Source organism: Narcine bancroftii, chromosome 3, assembly GCF_036971445.1.
Source record: "Narcine bancroftii isolate sNarBan1 chromosome 3, sNarBan1.hap1, whole genome shotgun sequence".
In the NCBI taxonomy this organism is placed as follows: domain Eukaryota; kingdom Metazoa; phylum Chordata; class Chondrichthyes; order Torpediniformes; family Narcinidae; genus Narcine; species Narcine bancroftii.
The window spans coordinates 320731731-320755691 of record NC_091471.1 but is presented as its reverse complement, the minus strand read 5'-3'; the positions used below and the strand labels follow the sequence as shown (position 1 = coordinate 320755691).

Below are 23961 nucleotides of genomic sequence, written 5' to 3'. Positions count from 1 at the left end.
GGAGATTAAGAAAGTAGAAGTTTTGGATCTTCTTAAAAACATAAAGATTGATGTCCCCAGGCCAGATGCAATATACCCCAGGTTGCTGTGGGAAGTGAGGGAAGAGATAATTGGGGCAGTAAGCTGTGATCTTTGAATCCTCTTTGGCTGCAGAGGAGGTGCTAGAGGATTGGAGATGGCAAATGTAGTCCCCTTGTTTAAAAAAGGGAATAAGGAGAATCCTGGGAATTACAGTCCCGTGAGTTTAACATCAGTGGTGTGTAAACTAATGGAGAGGATTCTTAAGGATTGGATCTATGAGCATTCGGAGAGGTACAGTCTACTCAAGGATAGTCAGCATGGCTTTGTGAAGGGAAAGCCATGCTTCACGAGTCTAATTGAGTTTTTTGAGGAGTTAAAAAAAAATTGATGAGGCTAGGGCAGTAGATGTGGTCTACATAGATTTTAGCAAGACATTTGACAAAGTCCCTCACAAGAGACTCATCCAGAAAGTCATGAGGCACAGGATCAGTGGAAAATTAGCTATATGGATAAAAAATTAGCTTCTAGAAAGAAAGCAGAGAGTAGTAGAGGAAGGAAAGTATTCTGCCTGGAGGTTGGTGACTAGTGGAGTACTGCAAGGTTCTGGGACCCCTTCTCTTTGTGATTTTTATAAATAACCTGGATGAAGAGGCAGAGGATGGGTCAGTAAGTTTGCGGATGATGTGGAGGTGGGAGGAGTTGTCGATGGAGCTGAGGTCAAAGGTTACAAGAGGATATAGACAGGACGTAGAGTTGGCCAGAAAAGTGGCAGATGGATTTCAATCTGGATAAATATGAAGTGATGCATTTGGAAGAACAAACCAGAAGGCTGAGTTAATGGTTGGTTACTTAAGAGTGTGGATGAAGAGAGGGAGCTTGGGGTCCAAATCCATGCATACCTCAAGGTTGCCGCATAGGTTGATAGGATAGTTAAGAAGGCCTATGGGATGCTGGGCTTCATTAATAGGGGTAATTAATTCAGGAGTAGAGAGGTCATGTTACAATACAAATCTTTGGTAAGTGTTCAGTTCTGGTCACCTCATTTATAGGAAGGATGTGGAAGCTATGGAGAGGGTGCAGTGGAGATTTACCAGGATGTTGCTGGGTTGGAAAACAAATCTTTTGAGGCAAGGTTAGCAGAGCTGGGACTTTTCACTTTGGAGCTTAGATGGCTGAGAGGAGACTTAATTGAGGTCTACAAGATTCTGAGAGGCATAGATAAGACAGCCAGCCAGGGCAGGATCAGCAAACAACAGAGGACATATGAACAAAGTTAAGGGAGGGAAGTTTAGGGGAAACATCAGGGGAATGTTTTTTTTTTAAACACAAAGAATTGTGGGTGCCTGGAATGCCTTGCCAGGGATGGTGGTGGAGGTTGAAACTTTGGGGACATTTAGACAAACATATGGATGAAAGGAAAATAGAGGGTTATGGGGTCAGGAGGGTTTAATACAGTGGCTCTCAACCTTTTTCTTTCCACTCACATACCATTTTAAGTATCCCTATGCCATAAGTGCTCTGATTAATAAAGGATTGCTTAAGGTAGTATGTGGGTGGAAAGAAAAAGTTTGAAAACTACTATTTTAATCGCACCTCATTGACTCGTTATGTGCACAGTTTCATAACTCCAAAGGAAATGGGCCAATGACAATTTTTCTCAAGCAAAATGTTTCAGTAACAATTGGGTCTAGAGCAGTGATTCTCAACCTTCCCTTTCCACCCACATACCATCTTAAGCAATCCCTCACTAATCACAGAGCACTGATGGCATAGGGAATACTTAAAAGTGGTATGTGGGTGGAAAGAAAAAGGATGAGAACCACTGGTTTAATACTTGTATTTTTTTAGGTAGGAATATATGGGTTGGCACAACATCGAGGCCGAAGGGCTTGTACTATTCTGTATTCTCTGTAATGTAACAGGGGCGTGATCAGATAATACAATATTGTGGTATTTACAAGAATGAATTAATGGAATGGTATTGAACACTTTTTATTGATAATTGTGAGCAAGCTTGATGAATGTGGGTAAAGAAAGAATATTCTCTATTAGTAGGAGCTCTTGAGGAAGTAGAGACACTGATGTAGTTTTTTTCATGATGCCATTAGTGTGTTGGGTCCAGGAAAGGTCCTCTGGGTTGGTGACTCCCAAGAATTCAAATTTCCTCACCCTCTTCACCTCTGATCCAACAATAATCACTAGTTTTTCCCTCCTAAAGTCCACAATCAACTCCTTGGTTTTAGTGACATTGAGTGTGAGGTTGTTGTTAGTACACCATTCAGTCACATTTTCAATCCCTCTACTGAGTACTGATTCGTTGCCCATTCATATACAACTTTTTTTATATACATAGTTGCTGCAGAGGATTGCATTTGGGTGGAATTGCATTGTAAGTATTTGTGTTGCAGTATATTTGGGGTGAGTGCATTGTGAAGTGTTTGTATCTGCCTATGTTGGGTGCATTTGTGACTGGACAATGATGCATTGGGATGCAAATGAATTGGGTCGCCTTGGTGCATTTAGATTGGATCATGTCATTGGGCAGATTTACATTAACTTGCATAGTAGTGCATTTATGCTTCTATATAAAGTTATATCAGTTTGCAATAGGTTCTGGTAAGTATTCAGTAGGGCAATATGGGGAAAAATAGTCCTCAGATAGCTCCTTAAGCAGTGGATTGGCAGCAGACACAAGGGGTATCTATTTCTTATTTTCTTGGCTTCACTTGTTACATTACGTGATCAATAGTGACCCCTCACCCTCACGAAACGTGGATGGTTGGAAACTTAGATTTGAAAAAAAACTACTGTTTTGCTCGAGATTTACTTTAAAATGTGCAAGGGGACCTGGGAGTTCTCGTGCAAGATTGAGTCGGTGGTGAAGAAGGCAAATGCAATGTTTTCGTTCATTTCAAGATGAATATAATCTAAGAGCAGGGATGTGATGCTGAGGCTTTATAAGACACTGATAAGACTTCACTTGGAGTGTTATGAGCAGTTTTGGGCTCCTCATTTAAGAAATGATATGCTGACACTGGAGAGAGTTCAGAGGAGGTTCGTTCACAAGGATGATTCCGGGAAAGAAAATGGTTATCATATGAGGAGCGTTTGACAGCTCTTGGACTGTGCTCATTGGAATTTAGAATGAGGGATGACCTAATTGAAACATTTTGAATGTTGAAAGGCATGGACAGAGTAGATGTAGAAAGGTTCTTTCCCATGATGGCAGAGTCTAAGATAAGAAGGCACAACTTCAGGATTGAAGGTAGTCCACTTAGATTGGAGATGTGGAGGAATTTATCTAGTCAGAGGGTTGTAAATCTGTGGAATTTGTTGCCATAGGCAGTTGTGGAGGCCAGGTCATTGGGTGTATTTAAGGCAGAGACTGATGGGTTCTGATTAGCCAGGGCAACAAAGGCCGGGCATTGGGGCTGAGTGGGGAAAATTGATCAGCTCATGATTAAATGGTGGAGTAGACCTGATAGGATGAATGGTCTATTTCTACTTAATTTTTTTAAAATTTTCATTTTTTTAAGCTGAAGTGATGAATGTTGCTCAATTTTAACATTTAAGAAGAATTTGGACAGATACATCAATGGGTGAGGTATGGAGGGCTATGGACTGGGTGTCCATGGAAAGTGGAATTAGGCAAAAAAAAAATGGTTTGGCATGGACTAGAGAGGGCTTGTGGGCCAAAATGGCGTTTCTGTGCTGTAATGTTCTGTGTTTCTAAATTTAGACATACAGCACGGTCACAGGCCATTTTGGCTCACAAGCCTGTGCCACCCAATTAACCTACAACCCCCGATCCGGTACATTTTGTACAGTGGGATGAAACAGGAACCCCTGGGGAAAACCCAAGTAGACACAGGGAGAACGTACCAACTCCATTCAGACAGTGTGGGATTCGAAACCTGGTTTCAATTGCTGGTGCTGTGACAGCTACGCCAACCATGCTGTCCTTTGTCTTATGGCCTAAAAGGTGGTCTCTTTGACCATGAATCTCTTTTCCCACATTCAGTGTCAAGGAACTACAGTAGATGTTCCCTGTCTCAAGTTTATAGTGATCTGATTGTAAAAGTAAAATCTGATGAAACAAAATGGCTGTTCTCTGGTCCTTGGTGTAAAATACGCATACATACAATCAGACAACACACATACAGACAAAAGATACATATGGAGGACGTATTCATATATACAAATAAATAAATATTGTTTTGTAAAATGAAAGTCTTGGACGGTGAGTGTGAGCAGTTCCTTTGGTCAGTCAGCGTTCTCACTGCATGTGGGAAGAAGCTGTTCCTCAGTCTGGTGGTGCTGGCTCTGATCCTCCTGTGTCCCTTTCCTGAAGGGAGCAGCTGAAAGATGCTTTGAATGGGGTCGAAGGGGTCCTGAATGATTTTGCACATCCTCTTCAGACAACAATCCTGTTAGATCTTGTCGATGGGTGGGGGGAAGGGAGATTCCAGTGCTCCTCTCTGCCACTCTTATCATCTTGTGGATTGACCGCCGATCCATTTCACTGCAGCATATGTCCTACATTGAGATGCAGCTGGCCTTGGTGCTCTCGATAGAGCTCCTGTAGGTTGACATCATGGTGGCCGGTAGCCTTACCTGCTTCAGCCTTCTCAGGAAGTGCAGTCACTGTTAATGCCTTCCTGAGAAGTGAGGAGATGTTGAGTGTCCATGATAGGTCACTAGTTATGTGAACGCCAAAGAACTTGATGGTCTCCACTCTCTCCACTGCAGAGTTGTTGATGTGTAGTGGAGGGTGGTTGTTCCTGGTTCTCCTGAAATCCACAATCATCTCCTTTGTCTCGTCCATGTTGAGACTCGGGTTGTTATTCTCGTACCATTTGACGAGATTTTCCACCACTTCTCTGTAATGCGAGTCATTGTTGTTGCTGATAAGGGCAACTACTGTTGTGTCATCTGAAAACTTGATGACACTGTTTTAGCTGGATCTGGCGATGCAGTCATGGGTCAATAGCAGAAACAGAGTGGCCTGAGCATAGCCCAGAGGTGCACCAATGCTCAGCATGAGGGTACTTGATGTTCAGCTACCGACTGGACAGACTGGTCTTTCCATTAGGAAGTCCAAGATCCAGTTACAGAGAAGGGTGTTGGGTCCCAGTGAGGACAGTGTCTCCACCAGCCTCTGGAGAAAGATCGTATTAAACAGTGAGCTGAAGTTGATGAACAGCAACCTGGTCTATGAGGCCTCATTCTCCAGGTGGGTCTGGACGGAGTGAAGTGACAATGCCATAGAATCGTCTATGCAGTGGTTTCTTCTGTAGGCAAATTGATGTGGGTCCAGTGTCTCTTGGAGGTGTCACCAGACCCTCAAAACATTTCATAATGGTGGAGGTTGGTGCCACAGGGCGGTAGTCATTGAGGCCTATTATTGTCGCCCCTTTGGTACTGGGATGATGGCTGTCTTGAACCCTGTGGGATCGATGGACACTGTAAAGAAGTGTTGAAGATGTCCATGAAGTCCTCCATCATTTGGTCTGCGCGGTCCTTCAGTACCCGACCAGGTATGTTGTTTAGTCCCATTGCCTTATGTGGATTCACCTTGGATAGGGTTCTCCTCACCTCATTCACAGTTCTGCAGGGGGAAAAGGAACTTTCTTTGGCATTAGCCTAGCAAACCATGTGTATATGATGTTCAAACTGTCTGGAAGGGAGGTGTCATTGTCTTTAACTCACAAAGTTGACTTGTGATCTGTTACAGTCTTGATTCCTTGCCACGTGCACCTTGTGTTGCATATCTGTCTGAGAATATGGACTACTATCTAAGTGGAGGTCATTTAACATTGATCATTGCTTGTCCTAATTATCTGAGTATTAGGATAAGATCTTGTTATTAAAGTTGCTGTTTTATTTTGCAGGTTATTATGCTCGTGTGATGGCAGTGAATTTATTGCTGGATGCTTTTATAAAGAAAACCAACTGTAATTGTCAAGTTATAAACCTTGGTGCTGGTTTGGACACAATGTTTTGGAGGCTGAAGGTATTATTATAATTTGAATAAATATATTTTGACATACTGCCATTCATTATGAACTGTCGTTCGTCAGATGAGATGATTCTATCCTAATTGCTCTTTTTATGATTCAGGATATAGCGAATCGGAATATCTGTGCCAATCATAAATTGCCAGTTGGTTTAATTGCAAGTAGCTCTCTGTTTCTCAGTACTCCCTAGCATTAATCTAGTAAGGTAGCAGGCCTTTCTCGCCCATGAATCCGTGCCACCCAAATACCTCAATTAACAGAGGACCCCAGTATGTTTTGAAGGTTGGGTGGAATCTGGAGCACCCTGAAGAAACCCACGCAGACACAGGGAGAGCAACAAATTCCGTATAGACAGCGCAGGTTTCGAATCCAGATCACTGGCGCTGTAATAGCATTGCATTAACTCCTACGCTAACCATGCCAAAATGTATCACCTCGGATTTATTGAGATAAAATTCCATTGTTCCATCTAATTTATCAGCCAATCAATATAATTCTGTAACCTTCGACTATTATCACTATCAAGAACACCACCACCAGACAAGAGCCCCACGTGTAAACTTATTAATCATACTTCCTACATTAATATCCACAGCTTTAATATGACAATAAAGGTCTTAGCTATACAGGCTTGAACTCAAAACATCCCTCCATCATCACCTATCACCAATCCAATTTTCCATCCAATTTGCCAATTGCCTTGCAGCCATGAGCTCTTACCTTTTGGTGTATAAGATCAATAAAATATGGGGTTATACTAGATGGCATGCTTATAATACAATCTTTTAGCAAATAGCCTTCAAAATATACTGTTACAAACTAACAACCCTCTCAATTTTGTTAGGGACGAGACTTTGTTAGGGACGAGACTTTGTTAGGGACGAGACTTTGTTAGGGACGATACTTTATTAGGGATGACATATTGTTAGGGACGAGACTTTGTTAGGGACGAGACTTTGGAACAACAATGACAAACATTCACCAGACAGTGGAATTTCAAAATAACTCTTTTTATTAAACTATTAATAACATAACATTTCTTATTTAACTCTAAATTTAACTCTCAATGTAACCCCTCTATGCACAAATGTAAATTTGTGTGTATATTAAAGTCCCAATCTCTGAAAAGTCCATTTTAAAACTCTGACATCATTTTGATCTTGCTTGAAGGTCTCAAATTTTCAGTTCAGAAATAATTATAAAGCGCTTTGAAACCTTATATTTTCAAATCTCTTTAAACTCTCAAGTTTTGATGAGCTGTCTTTCAGAGATATTCTTCAAACAGGAGAGACCATTTTTTGGGCACAAATGAGAATTGGTCTTGCATGTTTAAAAGCCTCTTATTTTGTAGCTCCGGTTTTTCCAGAAGGTCAAATTTTCTGTCTTCAGTTTTCTTTCACGATGAGGCTGCAACTATTTATTTTCAAAAGAGCAGTCAGAAAGTGGTATCATTTTTGAAATCCACTTTGTCTGTGTTCCCCTTTTATTAGGAGTAACACATAGGCAGCTTTATTTTCCCCTCTGCAATAAATATTGCTGCTTTCAATCCTATCTGAACAGAATGGTGAGGTCTTATCTTGTATGCTAAAAGCATCTCGGTCTACTTATGCTTCTGTGATGTTTGCCCACATGGACACAAAATGGCTGGGCTTTTGAGATAATGCCTATTATTTTCAGTATCTCAAGAACCATCATAAATCCTCTAAACTCTTGGCTTCAACTGCAATCAGCAGCCATTCTGTGTCTGCAAATGGCACTTCATCTTCCATCTCAAAGAACCATATGTGTTTAAAATGCTAATATGTTGTCTTTGTGCTGAAGCCAGCTAACAGCTGCAGAATGTAAATAAGCCCTGTCCACCCAAAACTAACTTTTGCTAAAGTATATATTCAAATATGAAATATAGTTTTAACTTTGGACTAAAGATTAATCATAGCACATTCATCACACCTCCTTCCACAAAGAGAAATGTTGAACTACAATCTTTCTTGTAAATATTACATTCTAAAATGATACTATGCAATACAACACTTTTTTCAATAGCACTACAAATATAATGAAAGGCAATCAGTAATGACATTGTCTCATAATGTCATTACAGTGTCTTATAACTAAGTCATATTCTTGCAAAATTAAACTCCAGTTCTATAATCTCCTTATTTTTAATTTTATTCAAAATACCAACAAATTATGATCAGTGTAAACAATGACATATACTTCAAAATGCTGCGGTGGGATAATAATTATTTTTTTAATAATCCTTTTAGTGTTGATTGAATTTAATGATATTTAAGCCACTATCGTCACAGTTCACCATTTCTTTTCAAAATCAAGTGCTATATATGCAGGTTTGTGATGTAATATGTCTTTTAATTTGCCAAATGCTTTCCAAATAAATTTTCACTCTTCAAAATATTAATCAAGTGAAAAGCAATGTCAGCAAAGTTTTTGCAGAATTTCCTACCATTCTTAAAAATGTCCTAACAGCTTTAGGAAATTCAGAAATTGTCTGAACTTTAACCTGAACAAGCTCCAGTTTTCCTTGGCCAGCAACACAACCAAGAAAAGTCACCTGAGCATGACCAAATTCTCTTTTTGCTAAATTAACAGTAAGATTGGCTTTCAAAAGTTTATCAAACAATTTCCCTTTAAAATGACTCTCACAGGAGTCAGCTTGTATGGCCTCATGATCCATAACCACCTTAGTTTCGTTCACAATCAAGACCTCTTTTGAAGGTTGTTTCTGGGTTACATCCAAATTCTCAAAATATAGTTACAACATGTTGTGATAGAGTGTGTTTTGGGAGATAAATTGGGAAAGGTTTGTTAGAGCAGGTCACTCACAAACACTTTAAAACAGAGTTTTTGCAGAGTGCTCAGAGACTCAATAATGGAGTCAACAAAAGACAACAAATGTAACAACAGGCAGTGGCAGCTTTGTTTGGAAAAGAGCATTTACTGCCTGGAAGGTCATGTGATCTTTGCAGGCAGAGAGGAGAAAAAAAAACAGGCTTTGCTCTTGGAGTTGGAGGAAGCGAGAGAGAGAGAGAGAGAGAGAAGAGAGAGACACAGATATCAGTTCCAGAGAGACAAGCTGGCAAGCTTTGGAAGACGACCTGGTTAAAGGAGAGGACTAGCTGTCTGGTGTTTCCCTTGGAATACAAGAAACAGGAAGGAACTCTGTGGTGACCTGAAAGAAAGAAGTTATCATCTGGAGAACACTGAAGGGGGAAAGTTTCGTCAGCAAGAAAGACTGGAGTGGCTGATTGAAAAGGAATCAGTTGTGGATGTCCTGGAGCAAGAAAATCTCCCTCTCTCTGAAAACCATCAAGAACCCTTCTGAGTGGTAACCATTTACCTGTTAAGCACCAAAGCCTGGTGAACTTTATAAATGTTAACTTCTGTGCACAGTATAAGCATTGCCTGCAACCAGTGAGATTGAACTGTGAACCAAAAAACTCTGCCGGGTTAAGTAGATTAAGTGAGTCAATAGAGATGTTAAAGTTTGATTCTATTTTCATGTTCAAAGATAATTAAAAGCAACTTTTGTTTTAGTAACCCTTTGTCGTGGTGTATATCTATTGCTGCTGGGTTTTGGGGTCCTCTGGACCCATAACAATGTTAACATGGCATCTCTGTTTTATGTCTCCCCTCAGGAGTTTTAACCACGTAAATAACCACTCACCTTAGATTCTATCCATAAGGCCAGAAAATCTTGCTCTAAGATTATTAGACATTGTTGGGAATAGAATTAACACTTTATCCCTGGTTTACAACTTCTCTGTCTTGCTTTTCTGTCATTCCAAACTTCCATTTAATCTTGAGCCACTTTTAAATTCTCCTCAGCTATCTTACACAAGTTTTCCAACCATCTGGAAACTTTGAAACATAATCCAACAAATTCAACTGCACATCCTCATTAACCCATTGTTCTTTTAACAACATTAAAGGTCCCCTAACTTCATGTCCAAATACCAATTCCCTTACTGCAAACAAAAGTAAATGAACATCTTCATCCCATTCTTTTTCATTCTCAAAACAATGTCCTCATCATAATTTTTAAAGTTGAATGGAACCCTCCAAATTCCCTGAGATTCTGGATGATATGCAAATGATGCTGTTTGTTTAGCTCCAATTTATAAACTAACTGTTGAAAAATACACCTGACATTAAATTCCTTCCCTGATCTAATTATATTTGTTTAGGAGACCAAATGAAGTGAAACATTTTACTAGTGCCCCAGACACAGTTTTTGCTTTAATGTCCTTGAGTGGGATTGCTTCAGGAAACCTGAAAACAGCACACATAAACAGTCAACAGATATTCATTTCCTGTTTTTGTTTTGGGCATTGAACCAACACAGTCCACAATTACTTTAGAAAAAGGTTCTCCAAAAACAGGAATAGGTTTTAAAGGTGCCTCTGTGTGACCTTGATTTGGTTTCCCCACAAACTTGACAAGTGTGACATGTCTTAAAAATCTCTTAACATCTTTTCTTAAATTAAGCCATTAAAATTGTTTCATAATTTTGTAGGTTGTTTTCTTTACCCCAAGATGCCCAACTAAAGAAGTGCTATGAGCCATATTCAAAGTCTCCTGGAAATACAACCTGTGAACTACTGCCCATTCTTCATGAGCAGGCATCTCCCGTGACCTCCATTTTCTTTTTTTTTAAATTTTTTTATTTTTCACACCATAAATCACATTAGCCATGATACACACTTTTTCTTTTTCACACATATACAGTGACTTTTTCTCCCCCAACCCCTCCCTCCTCCCAAGCCACCCCCCACCCCCCCCCCCCCAATCCATTTTAGGTATACAATCTAGGTTACATTAAACCAGTCAGACAATGTTGTCATTCAACAAAAATACACCAGAAATTCTACTGAGTCCATTCTTTTCTTTCCTTCTCCTTCCATCAACTTAGGTAATGATTGTCCCCGGTAGGTTTTCGCTATTGTATTTAATGTAAGGTTCCCATATTTGTTTGAATATTTCAATATTATTTCTTAAACTATATGTAATTTTTTTGAATGGAATATATTTATTCATTTCTATATACCATTGTTGTATTTTCAGATTATCTTCCAATTTCCAGGTTGACATAATACATTTTTTTGCTATGGCTAGAGCTATCTTAACAAATCTTTTTTGTGCATCCTCTAAATCAATTCCAAATTCTTTGTTTTTTATGTTACTTAGGAGAAAGATCTCTGGATTCTTTGGTATATGTTATTTTATGTTATTTATTCACACCATAAATCACATTAGCCATGATACACACTTTTTCTTTTTCACACATATACAGTGACTTTTTCTCCCCCCACCCCTCCCTCCTCCCAAGTTCTGTTATTTTATTTAATATCTGATTGAGATCTTCCCAAAATTTTTCTACTTTCTCACATGTCCAGATTGCATGAATTGTTGTTCCCATTTCTTTTTTACATCGAAAACATCTATCAGATACTGTTGGGTCCCATTTATTTAACTTTTGAGGTGTAATGTATAGTCTGTGTAACCAGTTATATTGTATCATACGTAGCCTCGTATTTATTGTATTTCTCATCGTTCCAGAACATAATTTTTCCCATGTTTCCTTTTTTATCTTTATATTTAAATCTTGTTCCCATTTTTGTTTAGTTTTACCATTTGTTTCCTCATTCTCCTTTTCTTGCAGTTTAATATACATATTTATTATAAATCTTTTGATTAATATTGTATCTGTAATCACATATTTAAGGTTACTTCTCTCTGGCAAACTCAAACTGCTTCCTAATTTATCCTTCAAGTGGGATCTCAATTGGTAATATGCCAGCGCTGTATCTCCAGTTATATTGTACTTATCTCTCATTTGTTTAAAGGATAAGAATCTAAAGGAAAGGTTATTGTAAAAGGGAGTAACTTATTTTGCGTCAATATTAGTTTTGGTAATTGATAATTTGTTTTATTTCTTTCTACATGAATCTTCTTCCAAATATTGAGGAGATGATGTAATACTGGAGAAGTTCTATGTTGTACCAATTTTTCATCCCATTTATATAATATGTGTTCAGGTATCTTTTCCCCTATTTTATCTAATTCTAATCTCGTCCAGTCTGGTTTTTCCCTTGTTTGATAAAAATCTGATAGGTACCTTAATTGTGCGGCTCTATAATAATTTTTAAAGTTTGGCAATTGTAAGCCTCCTTGTTTATACCATTCTGTTAATTTATCTAGTGCTATCCTCGGTTTCCCCCCTCTCCATAAAAATTTCCTTATTATTTTCTTTAACTCTTTGAAGAATTTTTCTGTCAGTTGTATTGGCAATGCCTGAAATAAGTATAATATCCTTGGAAAACTGTTCATTTTAATACAGTTTATCCTTCCTATTAGTGTTAGTGGTAAATCTTTCCCATGCTCTAAATCGTCCTGTAATTTTTTTCATTAGTGGATAATTGAGTTTATATAATTGGCCGAGATTTTTGTTTATTTGTACACCTAGGTATCTTATTGCCTGCATTTGCCATCTAAATGGAGATTCCTTCTTAAATTTTGAGAAATCCGCATTATTCATAGGCATTGCTTCACTTTTATTTACGTTTATCTTGTAACCCGACACTTCTCCATATTCCTTCAATTTCTTATATAATTCTTTTATTGATAGTTCTGGTTCTGTTAAGTACACTATAACATCATCTGCAAATAGACTGATTTTATATTCTTTGTCTTTTATTTTTATTCCTTTTATATTATTATCTATTCTTATCAATTCTGCTAGTGGTTCTATAGCTAGCGCAAACAATAATGGTGATAGTGGGCATCCCTGCCGCGTTGACCTGCTTAAGTTAAATTGCTTTGATACATGTCCATTTACTGTCACTTTCGCTAACGGTCCCTTATATAATGCTTTAATCCAATTAATATACTTCTCCGGTAAACTGAATTTTTGCAATACTTTGAACAAATAATTCCATTCTACTCTGTCGAAGGCCTTCTCTGCGTCTAAAGCAACTGCTACTGCAGGTGCTTTATTTCCTTCTACTGCATGAATTAAGTTAATAAATTTACAAATATTGTCTGTTGTGTGTCTTTTTTTGATAAATCCACTTTGGTCTAAATTTACCATTTTCTGTACCTGCTCTGCTAATCTGTTTGCTAATAGTTTAGCTATTATCTTATAATCTGTGTTTAGTAAAGATATTGGTCTATATGACGCTGGTGAGAGTGGATCTTTCCCTTGTTTTAGTATTACTGTAATTATTGCTGTTTTACATGAATCTGGTAAGCTTTGTGTTTCATCAATCTGGTTGATTACATCTAGGAGGGGCGGTATTAATAAGTCTTCAAATGTTTTGTAGAATTCTATTGGAAATCCATCCTCTCCTGGTGTCTTATTATTTGGTAATTTTTTTATTATCTCTTGTATTTCTACTGTTCCAAATGGTTCTGTTAATTTATTTTGTTCCTCTATTTGTAGTTTTGGTAGTTCAATTTTAGTCAAAAATTCATCTATTTTCCCTTCTTTCCCTTCGTTTTCAGTTCGGTATAATTGTTCATAGAATTCTCTAAAGTTTTCCTTAATTTCTTTTGGATTATATGTAATTTGTTTGTCTTTTTTCCTTGATGCCAATACCATTTTCTTAGCTTGTTCTGTCTTGAGCTGCCATGCTAGGATTTTGTGCGTTTTTTCACCCAGTTCATAATATTTCTGTTTTGTCTTCATTATATTCTTCTCTACCTTAAATGTTTGTAATGTTTCATATTTTATTTTTTTATCCGCCAATTCTCTTCTTTTAATTGTATCTTCCTTCATTGCTAATTTTTTTTCTATATTTACTATTTCCCTTTACAACTGCTCTGTTTCCTGATTATAGTCCTTCTTCATCTTGGTTACATAACTTATTATTTGCCCTCTAATGAATGCTTTCATTGCATCCCATAGTATAAACTTATTTTCCACTGATTCCGTATTTATTTCAAAATACATTTTTATTTGTTTTTCAATAAATTCTCTAAAATCCTGCCTTTTAAGTAACATGGGGTTTAATCTCCATCTATACATTCTTGGAGGGATGTCCTCTAGCTTTACTGTCAATATTTTTTTTTTAATTTTTTATTTTTCACACCATAAATCACATTAGCTATGATTTACACTTTTTCTTTTTCACACATATACAGTGCCTTTTTCTCCCCCCCACCCCCCCACCCCTCATCCATTTTAGGTATACAATCTAGGTTGCATTAAACCAGTCAGACAATGTTGTCACTCAACAAAAATACACCCGAAATTCTACTGAGTCCATTCTTTTCTTTCCTTCACCTTCCATCAACTTAGGTAATGTTTGTCCCCGGTAGGTTTTCGCTATTGTATTTAATGTAAGGCTCCCATATTTGTTTGAATATTTCAATATTATTTCTTAAACTATATGTAATTTTTTCTAATGGAATATATTTATTCATTTCTATATACCATTGTTGTATTTTCAGATTATATTCAAATTTCCAGGTTGACATAATACATTTTTTTGCTATGGCTAGAGCTATCTTAACAAATCTTTTTTGTGCATCCTCCAAATCAATTCCAAATTCTTTGTTTTTTATGTTACTTAGGAGAAAGATCTCTGGATTCTTTGGTGTATTGTTTTCTGTTATTTTATTTAATATCTGATTGCGATCTTCCCAAAATTTTTCTACTCTCTCACATGTCCAGATTGCATGAATTGTTGTTCCCATTTCTTTTTTACATCGAAAACATCTATCAGATACTGTTGGGTCCCATTTATTTAACTTTTGAGGTGTAATGTATAGTCTGTGTAACCAATTATATTATAGAACCACTAGCAGAATTGATAAGAATAGATAATAATATAAAAGGAATAAAAATAAAAGACAGGGAATATAAAATCAGTCTATTTGCGGATGATGTTATAGTGTACTTAACAGAACCAGAACTATCAATAAAAGAATTATATATAACAATTGAAGGAATATGGAGAAGTGTCGGGTTACAAGATAAACGTAAATAAAAGTCAAGCAATGCCTATGAATAATGCGGATTTCTCAAAATTTAAGAAGGAATCTCCATTCAGATGGCAAATGCAGGCAATAAGATACAAATAAACAAAAATCTAGGCCAATTATATAAACTCAATTATAATCCACTAATGAAAAAATTACAGGACGATTTAGAGCATTGGAAAGATCTACCACTAACACTGATAGGAAGGATAAACTGTATTAAAATGAACATTTTTCCAAGGATTTATTTCAGGCATTGCCAATACAACTGACAGAAAAATTCTTCAAAGAGTTAAAGAAAATAGTAAGGAAATTTTTATGGAGAGGGGGGAAACCGAGGATAGCAATAGATAAATTAACACAATGGTATAAACAAGGAGGCTTACAATTGCCAAACTTTAAAAATTATTATAGAGCCGCACAATTAAGATACCTATCAGATTTTTATCAAACAAGGGAAAAACCAGACTGGATGAGATTAGAATTAGGTAAAATAGGGGAAAAGATACCTGAACACATATTATATAAATGGGATGAAAAATTGGAACACATATCATATATAAATGGGATGAAAAATTGGTACAACATAGAACTTCTCCAGTATTACATCATCTCCTCAATATTTGGAAGAAGATTCATGTAGAAAGAAATAAAACAAATTATCAATTACCAAAACTAATATTGATGCAAAATAAGCTACTCCCTTTTACAATAGATAACCTTTCCTTTAGAGAATGGGAAAAAAAAGGGATTAAAAGAATAGAAAATTGTTTTTCAGGAAGTAGATTCTTATCCTTTGAACAAATGAGTGATAAGTACAATATAACTGGAGATACAGCGCTGGCATATTACCAACTGAGATCCTACTTGAAGGATAAATTAGGAAGCAATTTGAGTTTACCAGAGGGAAGTAACCTCGAATATGTGATTACAGATACAATGTTAATCAAAAGATTTATAACAAATATGTATATTAAACTGCAAGAAAAGGAGAATGAGGAAACAAATGGTAAAACTAAACAAAAATGGGAACAAGATTTAAATATAAAGATAAAAAAGGAAACATGGGAGAAATTATGTTCTGGAACGATGAGAAATACAATAAATACGAGGCTACGTATGATACAATATAATTGCTTTACTGTCAATATTAAGGGTGAATGGTCCGATAGTATTCTAGCTTTATATTCAGTTTTTCTTACTCTATCTTGCATACTAGCTGATAACAAAAATAGGTCTATTCTTGAGTATGTTTTATGTCTAGCCGAGTAATATGAATATTCCTTTTCTTTTGGGTTTTGTTTCCTCCATATATCCAAAATTTGCATTTCTTGCATTGATTTAATTATAAATTTGGTTACTTTGTTCTTTCTGTTAATTTTTTTTCCCAGTTTTATCCATATTTGAATCCAAATTCAGGTTGAAATCCCCTCCTATTAGTATGTTCCCTTGCGTATTAGCTACCTTCAAAAAGATATCTTGCATAAACTTTTGATCTTCTTCGTTAGGTGAATATACATTGAGTAGATTCCAAAACTCCGAATATATCTGACATTTTATCATAACATATCTCCCTGCTGGATCTATTATTTCCTCTTCTATTTTAAATGGCACATTTTTGCTAATTAATATAGCCACTCCTCTTGCTTTTGAATTATACGATGCTGCTGTTACATGTCCTACCCAATCTCTCTTTAATTTCTTGTGCTCCAATTCAGTTAAGTGTGTTTCTTGGACAAATGCTATATCAATTTTTTCTTTTTTCAGTAAATTTAGCAGTTTCTCCCTTTTAATTTGGTTATGTATTCCATTAATATTTAAAGTCATATAGTTCAACGTAGCCATTTTATACTTTGTTTATCTTCCCTTTCCGTTTTTCCATCATTACCTTTCCTCCTTTTCCATTTCTGTTTTCTTATTTTAAACCCTTTATAAGACAACATTCCTAAAACATTAAACATTTTCCATATTCTCCTATTTATAACTTCTTTAGCCCCAATCTCCCCTTCCCCTCCTGAGTTGTCCTTTATCCCTTGTCGGACAACCACATCTCCCCTCTCCGTTTGGGTTTGCGAATTCACTCGCAAGCGTCAACTGATTTTGCAGTGACCGCAACTCCCCCCCACCCAGCCCCCCCCGAAAAGATTTCACTTTTCATATGTAACAAAGGTCACTCTTTTAATTCCCTCCTTATTCTCTCTATTCCATTACCTTCCCTTATTAATTCTTGTCTATACTATCTATATTTTCCTCTAAATACAGATACATTCACGTATGCACATTATACCTATACACTCTTATACCTCTTTACCCACATACATATCAATCGTGATCATTTTTACTCTCATTACACGTCTTCATCCCTCAGTCTATTTTGTAATTGTTCTGCAAATTTTCGTGCTTCTTCTGGATCCGAGAATAGTCTGTTTTGTTGTCCTGGAATAAATATTTTCAATACCGCTGGATGCTTTAGATTAAATTTATACTCTTTCTTCCATAAAATCGCCTTTGCTGTATTGAACTCCTTTCTCTTCTTTAGGAGTTCAAAACTTATATCTGGATAAATGAAGATTTTTTGCCCTTTATACTCCAGTGGCTTGTTGCCCTCTCTTACTTTTTCCATTGTCTTCTCCAGTACCTTTTCTCTTGTAGTATATCTTAGGAATTTTACTAAAATAGATCTTGGTTTTTGTTGTGGTTGTGGTTTAAAGGCCAATGCTCTATGTGCCCTTTCTATTTCCATTTCTTGCTGTAGTTCTGGACATCTTAGGATCCTAGGGATCCAATCTTTTATAAACTCTCTCATATTCTTGCCTTCTTCATCTTCCTTAAGGCCCACTATCTTTATGTTATTTCTTCTGTTATAATTTTCCATTATATCTATTTTCTGAGCTAACAGTTCTTGTGTCTCTATAGCTTTTTTATTAGATTCCTCTAATTTCTTTTTTAAGTCCTCTACCTCCATTTCTGCTGCTACTGCCCGCTCTTCCATCTTGTCCATTTTCTTTCCCATTTCTGTTAAGGTCAAATCTATTTTATTCATTTTCTCTTCTGTGTTGTTTATTCTTCTTCTTAAATCATTAAATTCCTGTGTTTGCCATTCTTTAAATGACTCCATGTATTCTTTAATAAGAGAAAGTAAATCCTTTATCTTGCCTTTCCCTTCTTCTTCTATTTCACTGTACTCTTCCTCTTCCTCTTCTTCTTCCTCTGGGTTGGCCATCTGTTGTTTCTTTGTTGCCCTTTTCTTCTCTTTCTTGTTTCCATTGTCTTCTGTGTTCTCTTCTTGCTGCAGGTGTTCTGCAGCTGTCGTTGCCGGCTGTGGAGATCGACTCCCCAGCTGGTCACCCCTCCCGTCGGTGTGCGGTTACGCACTTTTACTCGGCTCAGCAAGCCATTTTTGTAGTCCCATTTCTACCAACCTGAGGGAGCGGGTTTCTCTCTCCACCGCGGGCCTCTTCGAACAGGTAAGGCCTTCTCCTTCTTCCTCTGTTGTCTTCTCTTCCTCTCTTCTTACCGTTGATTTTGATTTTTCTTTTTTTGTCGCCATCTTCTTTCCACCTTTATACTCACTTTTCTTGAACTTTTATTTCTATGCCTTTGTGTTTTCCTTTGTTTTTTTAGACTTTTCTGGAGAGGGCTGGAGTTCACCGTCCGGCCACTACTCCATCACGTGACTCCTCCCCGACCTCCATTTTCTCATCAATAAATCCTCTTTAAAATAATATCCAACTGGCGCTTTCTTAATTTCCTCGTCAAGGAGAGCTTTATCCCTAACTTCAACAAGATCACTACCTTCACTGTTTTTCTATTCATTTTGCTCTGGATAGTGACGTCGCTTTCTAGCTGCTGTGCACTGTCACAGACTTCCAATCCTTCTAAATCATTTTGGATATCACTGTTTTCACTGACCAGCTTTTCCTCCATCACCCTTGTTACTGCACACACTGGATCTATATCTAAATCTGTCTCTGTTTCATTAGTGACTGGTTTATTTGTTAATTTCACTGCAGAACCAACTTTATCCTCTGCCAAATCATTTTCTAATGACAGTGAACCACCATCTACTGGTAAACTTGATCTAATCCCTATTAGTCCCTACAAGTTCTTATTTTAGAATCAGAGTTCTGACCTAACAAAGAAACATTTAAAGTGGCTGATGATTCATCACAGCTGTAACTCGCAAGCTTTTGTTCCTTTGAAACGACTCCAGCATTTTTTCCACTGGTTAGGCTTTTAGACTTTAAATCAGTTCGCCCAACATTTGCTAGCAACAGTTTCCCTTTCATTCTCAAACTTAATTGGATATTTTACTGCAGAGACAACCTTATCTCTTGACACAAAAGATTTGAGTTCCTTCCTAGTTCTACCAACAATTCCTTTTTTACTTCCATCTCTTTGAATACAAGCATCTAATGCTGCTGGTTCCTTTTCATTCAAGGAAAAACAATTTGCTACCACATGACTAGCTTTCTGACAATAATTTCAAAATGGGCTAAAAGATTTTCACCATCTACTTTCTACCTTATTTTTGTACCGGTGCAACGAGTTTTTCAGAGCCATGCTTGGCTTGGAGGTCAGGAGTGCGTAAGTCTCATGGATAGATGGAGGACTTGGAGGCTGCGATGTCTGGGCCTCATGGGAGGGATGGTGCCAGAGGGCTCGGGTCGCATGAACTTATGACTACTTATAACAGTAGTTGGATTCTCCACCGCTGGTGGACTTTACATATGTGGAGGGGTAGATAACCTGACCTGTTGAAGACTGTGTGAACAGAGCATGCAGCGGCCCCTCAGGCTTGGGCAGTCTTCACCTGAAACTGGTGGACATTTTATGACATATAGTTGTCACCTGTCTCCTTGTGGACATTGGTTTCTGAAAATTGTATGTTGCATTGTATTGTTAGGCAGTTTTTGTACCAGGTTAGGGGAACGCTATCTCAGTTTTAATGCTGTATGGTGCTAATTGCAACAAGTAAATGACACCTGACCTGATACTTCATGTTACCCTTTTGAAAAGGTATTTTGGACACAAATTTCACATTGTGATCCTCATCTACAAATGTTACAAAATGTTGTCCCTTTTGAAAAGTTTCACTTGACTTTAATTAAAGATGAGGATTTAACACATAATCATTTGTAACTTTAAATTGTTTGTTATGTTAAACTGGTATTAATCTTTTTTTTTAATCCTAAGGATCAAAATATGCTTCCAATAAAATACTTTGAAGTTGACTTTCCAGCGATTGTCATGAGAAAAATACACTTGATTAAGTAAGTTCAATTGATTGCAAACATCTACTTGATTTACAATTTCAGATGCCTTTAGGAACAGATTGTACAGTGTTTGCACATATAACAACATTATGTACCCACTGTTTGCTTATTCTCCAAGGTGGACAATAAAAGATTATAATATCATTCCTGCAAAGGTGCCTTGTAGTAATGATAGTGCAGTACTCAAAGTTTTGGAGAAACACAGCAGGACATGCAGCATCTATAGGAAGGAAAGAATAACTAATGTTTTTGGCCTGAGTCCTTCGTCAAGCTATGAGCAAAATGCAGACAGGTCCCTGAATAAAATCTTGATGGAGAAGGAGGAGGAGCACAGGCTAACGGGTCAGAGATGGGGGAGGGATCAGCTCTGAACGGAGGGGAAAGGATAGGGGATAGGGAGTTGGAGAAAAGGAGACCAAGAGATTTGGAAAGAGAGGCACTCAGAGGGTTTTAACAGAAACTGGAGAAGCCAATGTTAATGTTGCCTGTTTAGAGAGTGCCCAAGCGGAATGTTTGCTGTTGTACCTTCAATTTGTGGGCAGCCTTGGTTTGGCAGACATGTTGGTGTGGGAATTGGGTGTGGACTTGAAATGGTTGGCCATTGTGAGGTACCTGTAATTGGAACAGACTGAGTGAAGGTGTTAAAATGTAGAGGAGGCCACAACAAGAACACTGGTCACAATAGATGTCCCTTCAGATTCATGTTCACTTGGAAAGACTGTTTGGAGCACTGAGGAAGTCCCAGAGGGAGCAGACCCAGTGGAATGCAGAGAGGGGAATGGAGGAAATGTGTCTGGGAGATGTTATAGGTAGCAGAAATTGTGGAGGATAATATTTGGATGAGAGGCTCGTGGGTGGTAGGTGAGGACAAAGAGAATCCAATCTTTTATGATTTTTACACAGTATTTGTGGGATTTTTCCGTAATGAATAGCCTCTGATATGCGGACGTTGGTCATTCACACTGTAACGACCAAAACCTGCAAATCTCAGTTTCTCTCCACCATTGTATACAGCATACCAACATTGTGGTATGTAAAGAGGTGGGAGGCAGACTGTGACGTATAACATATGTGAGACATGTAGCGCCACTGCACTCACACCCTCCTTCTCCACAGCCTTCTCCATTCCAGTCCTTCTGGGAGCTATTAATCTAGTGCACGTTCTTTGAGTTCTCTTTTCCATGTCTAACTCTACATTACAAACCTTTCCTTATTTCCTTCTATTTTACTTTACCCAATGTTTTTTTATCACACCCCATCTTATTCTCTCGCCCTCTGCCAGTCCTTTTATTTGTGTTTACTGAAACAACAGAAGTTCTAGGAATAAATGCTCTCTTCTTGCAAAGTCTTCTTTGGCTTGGCTTCGCGGACGAAGATTTATGGAGGGGGTAAATGTCCACGTCAGCTGCAGGCTCGATTGTGGCTGACAAGTCCGATGCGGGACAGGCAGACACGGTTGCAGCGGTTGCAGGGGAAAATTGGTTGGTTGGGGTTGGGTGTTGGGTTTTTCCTCCTTTGTCTTTTGTCAGTGAGGTGGGCTCTGCGGTCTTCTTCAAAGGAGGTTGCTGCCCGCCGAACTGTGAGGCGCCAAGATGCACGGTTTGAGGCAATATCAGCCCACTGGCGGTGGTCAATGTGGCAGGCACCAAGAGATTTCTTTAGGCAGTCCTTGTACCTCTTCTTTGGTGCACCTCTGTCACAGTGGCCAGTGGAGAGCTCGCCACATAACACGATCTTGGGAAGGCGATAGTCCTCCATTCTGGAGACGTGACCCACCCAGCGCAGCTGGATCTTCAGCAGCGTGGACTTGATGCTTTCGGCCTCTGCCATCTCGAGTACTTCGACGTTAGGGATGAAGTCGCTCCAAAGAATGTTGAGGATGGAGCGGAGACAACGCTGGTGGAAGCGTTCTAGGAGCCGTAGGTGATGCCGGTAGAGGACCCATGATTCGGAGCCGAACAGGAGTGTGGGTATGACAACGTCTCTGTATACGTTTATCTTTGTGAGGTTTTTCAGTTGGTTGTTTTTCCAGACTCTTTTGTGTAGTCTTCCAAAGGCGCTATTTGCCTTGGCGAGTCTGTTGTCTATCTCGTTGTCGATCCTTGCATTCAGAGCCAGCTCTTCAGCGCTTGACGTCCTGTTTTGCGGAAACTGCCAAAATGTTTGGCCTGAAAATCAGCCTGAAGAAAACGGAGGTCCTCCATCAGCCAGCTCCCCACCATGACTACCAGCCCCCCCACATCTCCATCGGGCACACTAAACTCAAAACGGTCAACCTTGCAAAGTAGTGGGGTAATAAACATGAAGGTTTTGGCATCGGGGAGGATCTGAGGTCAGGATATCTTTCATGATATCGGCGAGACTGGTAATGCCCAGATGATGAAACAAAATTCTGCCCATCGAATGTCACACCCGACCGTTGTTGCTTCATCAAGTGCTACGAGCTTCCTTGAGGAATTGCCTCTGTTTATCAGATCTTAGGGTTTATTAAGTCAAAGAATTACTAAATAAATAGAGACAGAGAGAAACTTCAGCCAATTGTGGCTGTGAATTCTGAGGCAGAGCCGTCAGTTGGGATCCTGACCCCAGAGGAGGTGGGAGTGTGGAGGGGGGCTTTAGACGTGCAAGCAATATTTTGAACATTAATGAAACAAGGAGGGTGGACGGTGTTCAGATCCCTCGCCAACCAGTGTCGTTGGTGAGACATTTAGATCCTCTAATCATCTGAGGATTGTGTACTTTACATTTCATTTCTTTGTACCTTATCTTGGTTTATTGAGATGTCTCCTTGATTGGGACATACTTTGCCTTCATCTTTGCCCAACTTACTGGTTCTGACCCTCACCTGCCTGATATCCCAATTTGTTGACTGTTAACCATTTTTAACATTCCCCTTAGACGGGCATTCAAAACACCCAGTTCCAACAAATGAAACGCATGTCTACTTGATTAACCTTACACTAAATGCTATTAAATACACTGACATAAGGGTTTACCTAATGGCTGTATCTAAGGAGATGGTCCTGTAATTCCTGCTGTGCAGTTCACATTGCAGGCATTCTGGGAAAATTACAAGGGGTCTAGGCAAAAGAAGTATGGAACTGGAATGGCACCCACATGGTTCTGTGACTTTTGTATAGCATGCGTTCTGGGAAAAGGGAATAATTTCCCAGAACAAATTGGCTGTGTAAAAAGCATACTTGTTGTACCTTGGTGCAAAGGGGGCCAGGGTCAATGTGTGGGAAATAGATGTGTGTAAGGGCTGAGTTGATGGCAGTAAAGGGGAAGTCATCTCTTTTGAAGGAGGACATCTCAGATATTTTTGAATGGAAGACTTCATCCTGGGAGCAGTTGCGATGGAGATGGAGGAATTGAGAGAAAGGAATAGAATCCTTCTAGGAGACCATGTGAATAGACAGAGTCAAGGAAACTATGGGAGTTCATAGGTTTGTAGAAAATATCTGTAGATGGTTGCTCATACCTTGATGAAGGGCTCAGGCCTGAAACTTTGGTTCCTCTTCACTTCCTATAGATGCTGCTTGACCTGCTGAGTTTCTCCAGCACTTTTGTGCATTGTCCAGTCACATCTCATCCTTCATCACTACAAAGAGAAAAGTCTTAACCTGTTCAATGTTGCTTCATAAAAT

General features: G+C 38.3%; 1 protein-coding gene across 4 annotated transcripts in view; it reads left to right on the top strand.

The window, feature by feature from the left end:
- The window catches only part of lcmt1 (leucine carboxyl methyltransferase 1), a 111552-nt gene that overhangs the window by 44162 nt on the left and 43429 nt on the right, over positions 1 to 23961 (top strand). For all 4 annotated transcript variants that reach the window (XM_069928968.1, XM_069928965.1, XM_069928967.1 and 1 more), the window contains 2 exons: positions 5913 to 6034; positions 20235 to 20311. In XM_069928968.1, the coding sequence (XP_069785069.1) occupies positions 5913 to 6034; positions 20235 to 20311 (199 nt within the window). The remainder of the gene's footprint in view (positions 1 to 5912; positions 6035 to 20234; positions 20312 to 23961) is intronic.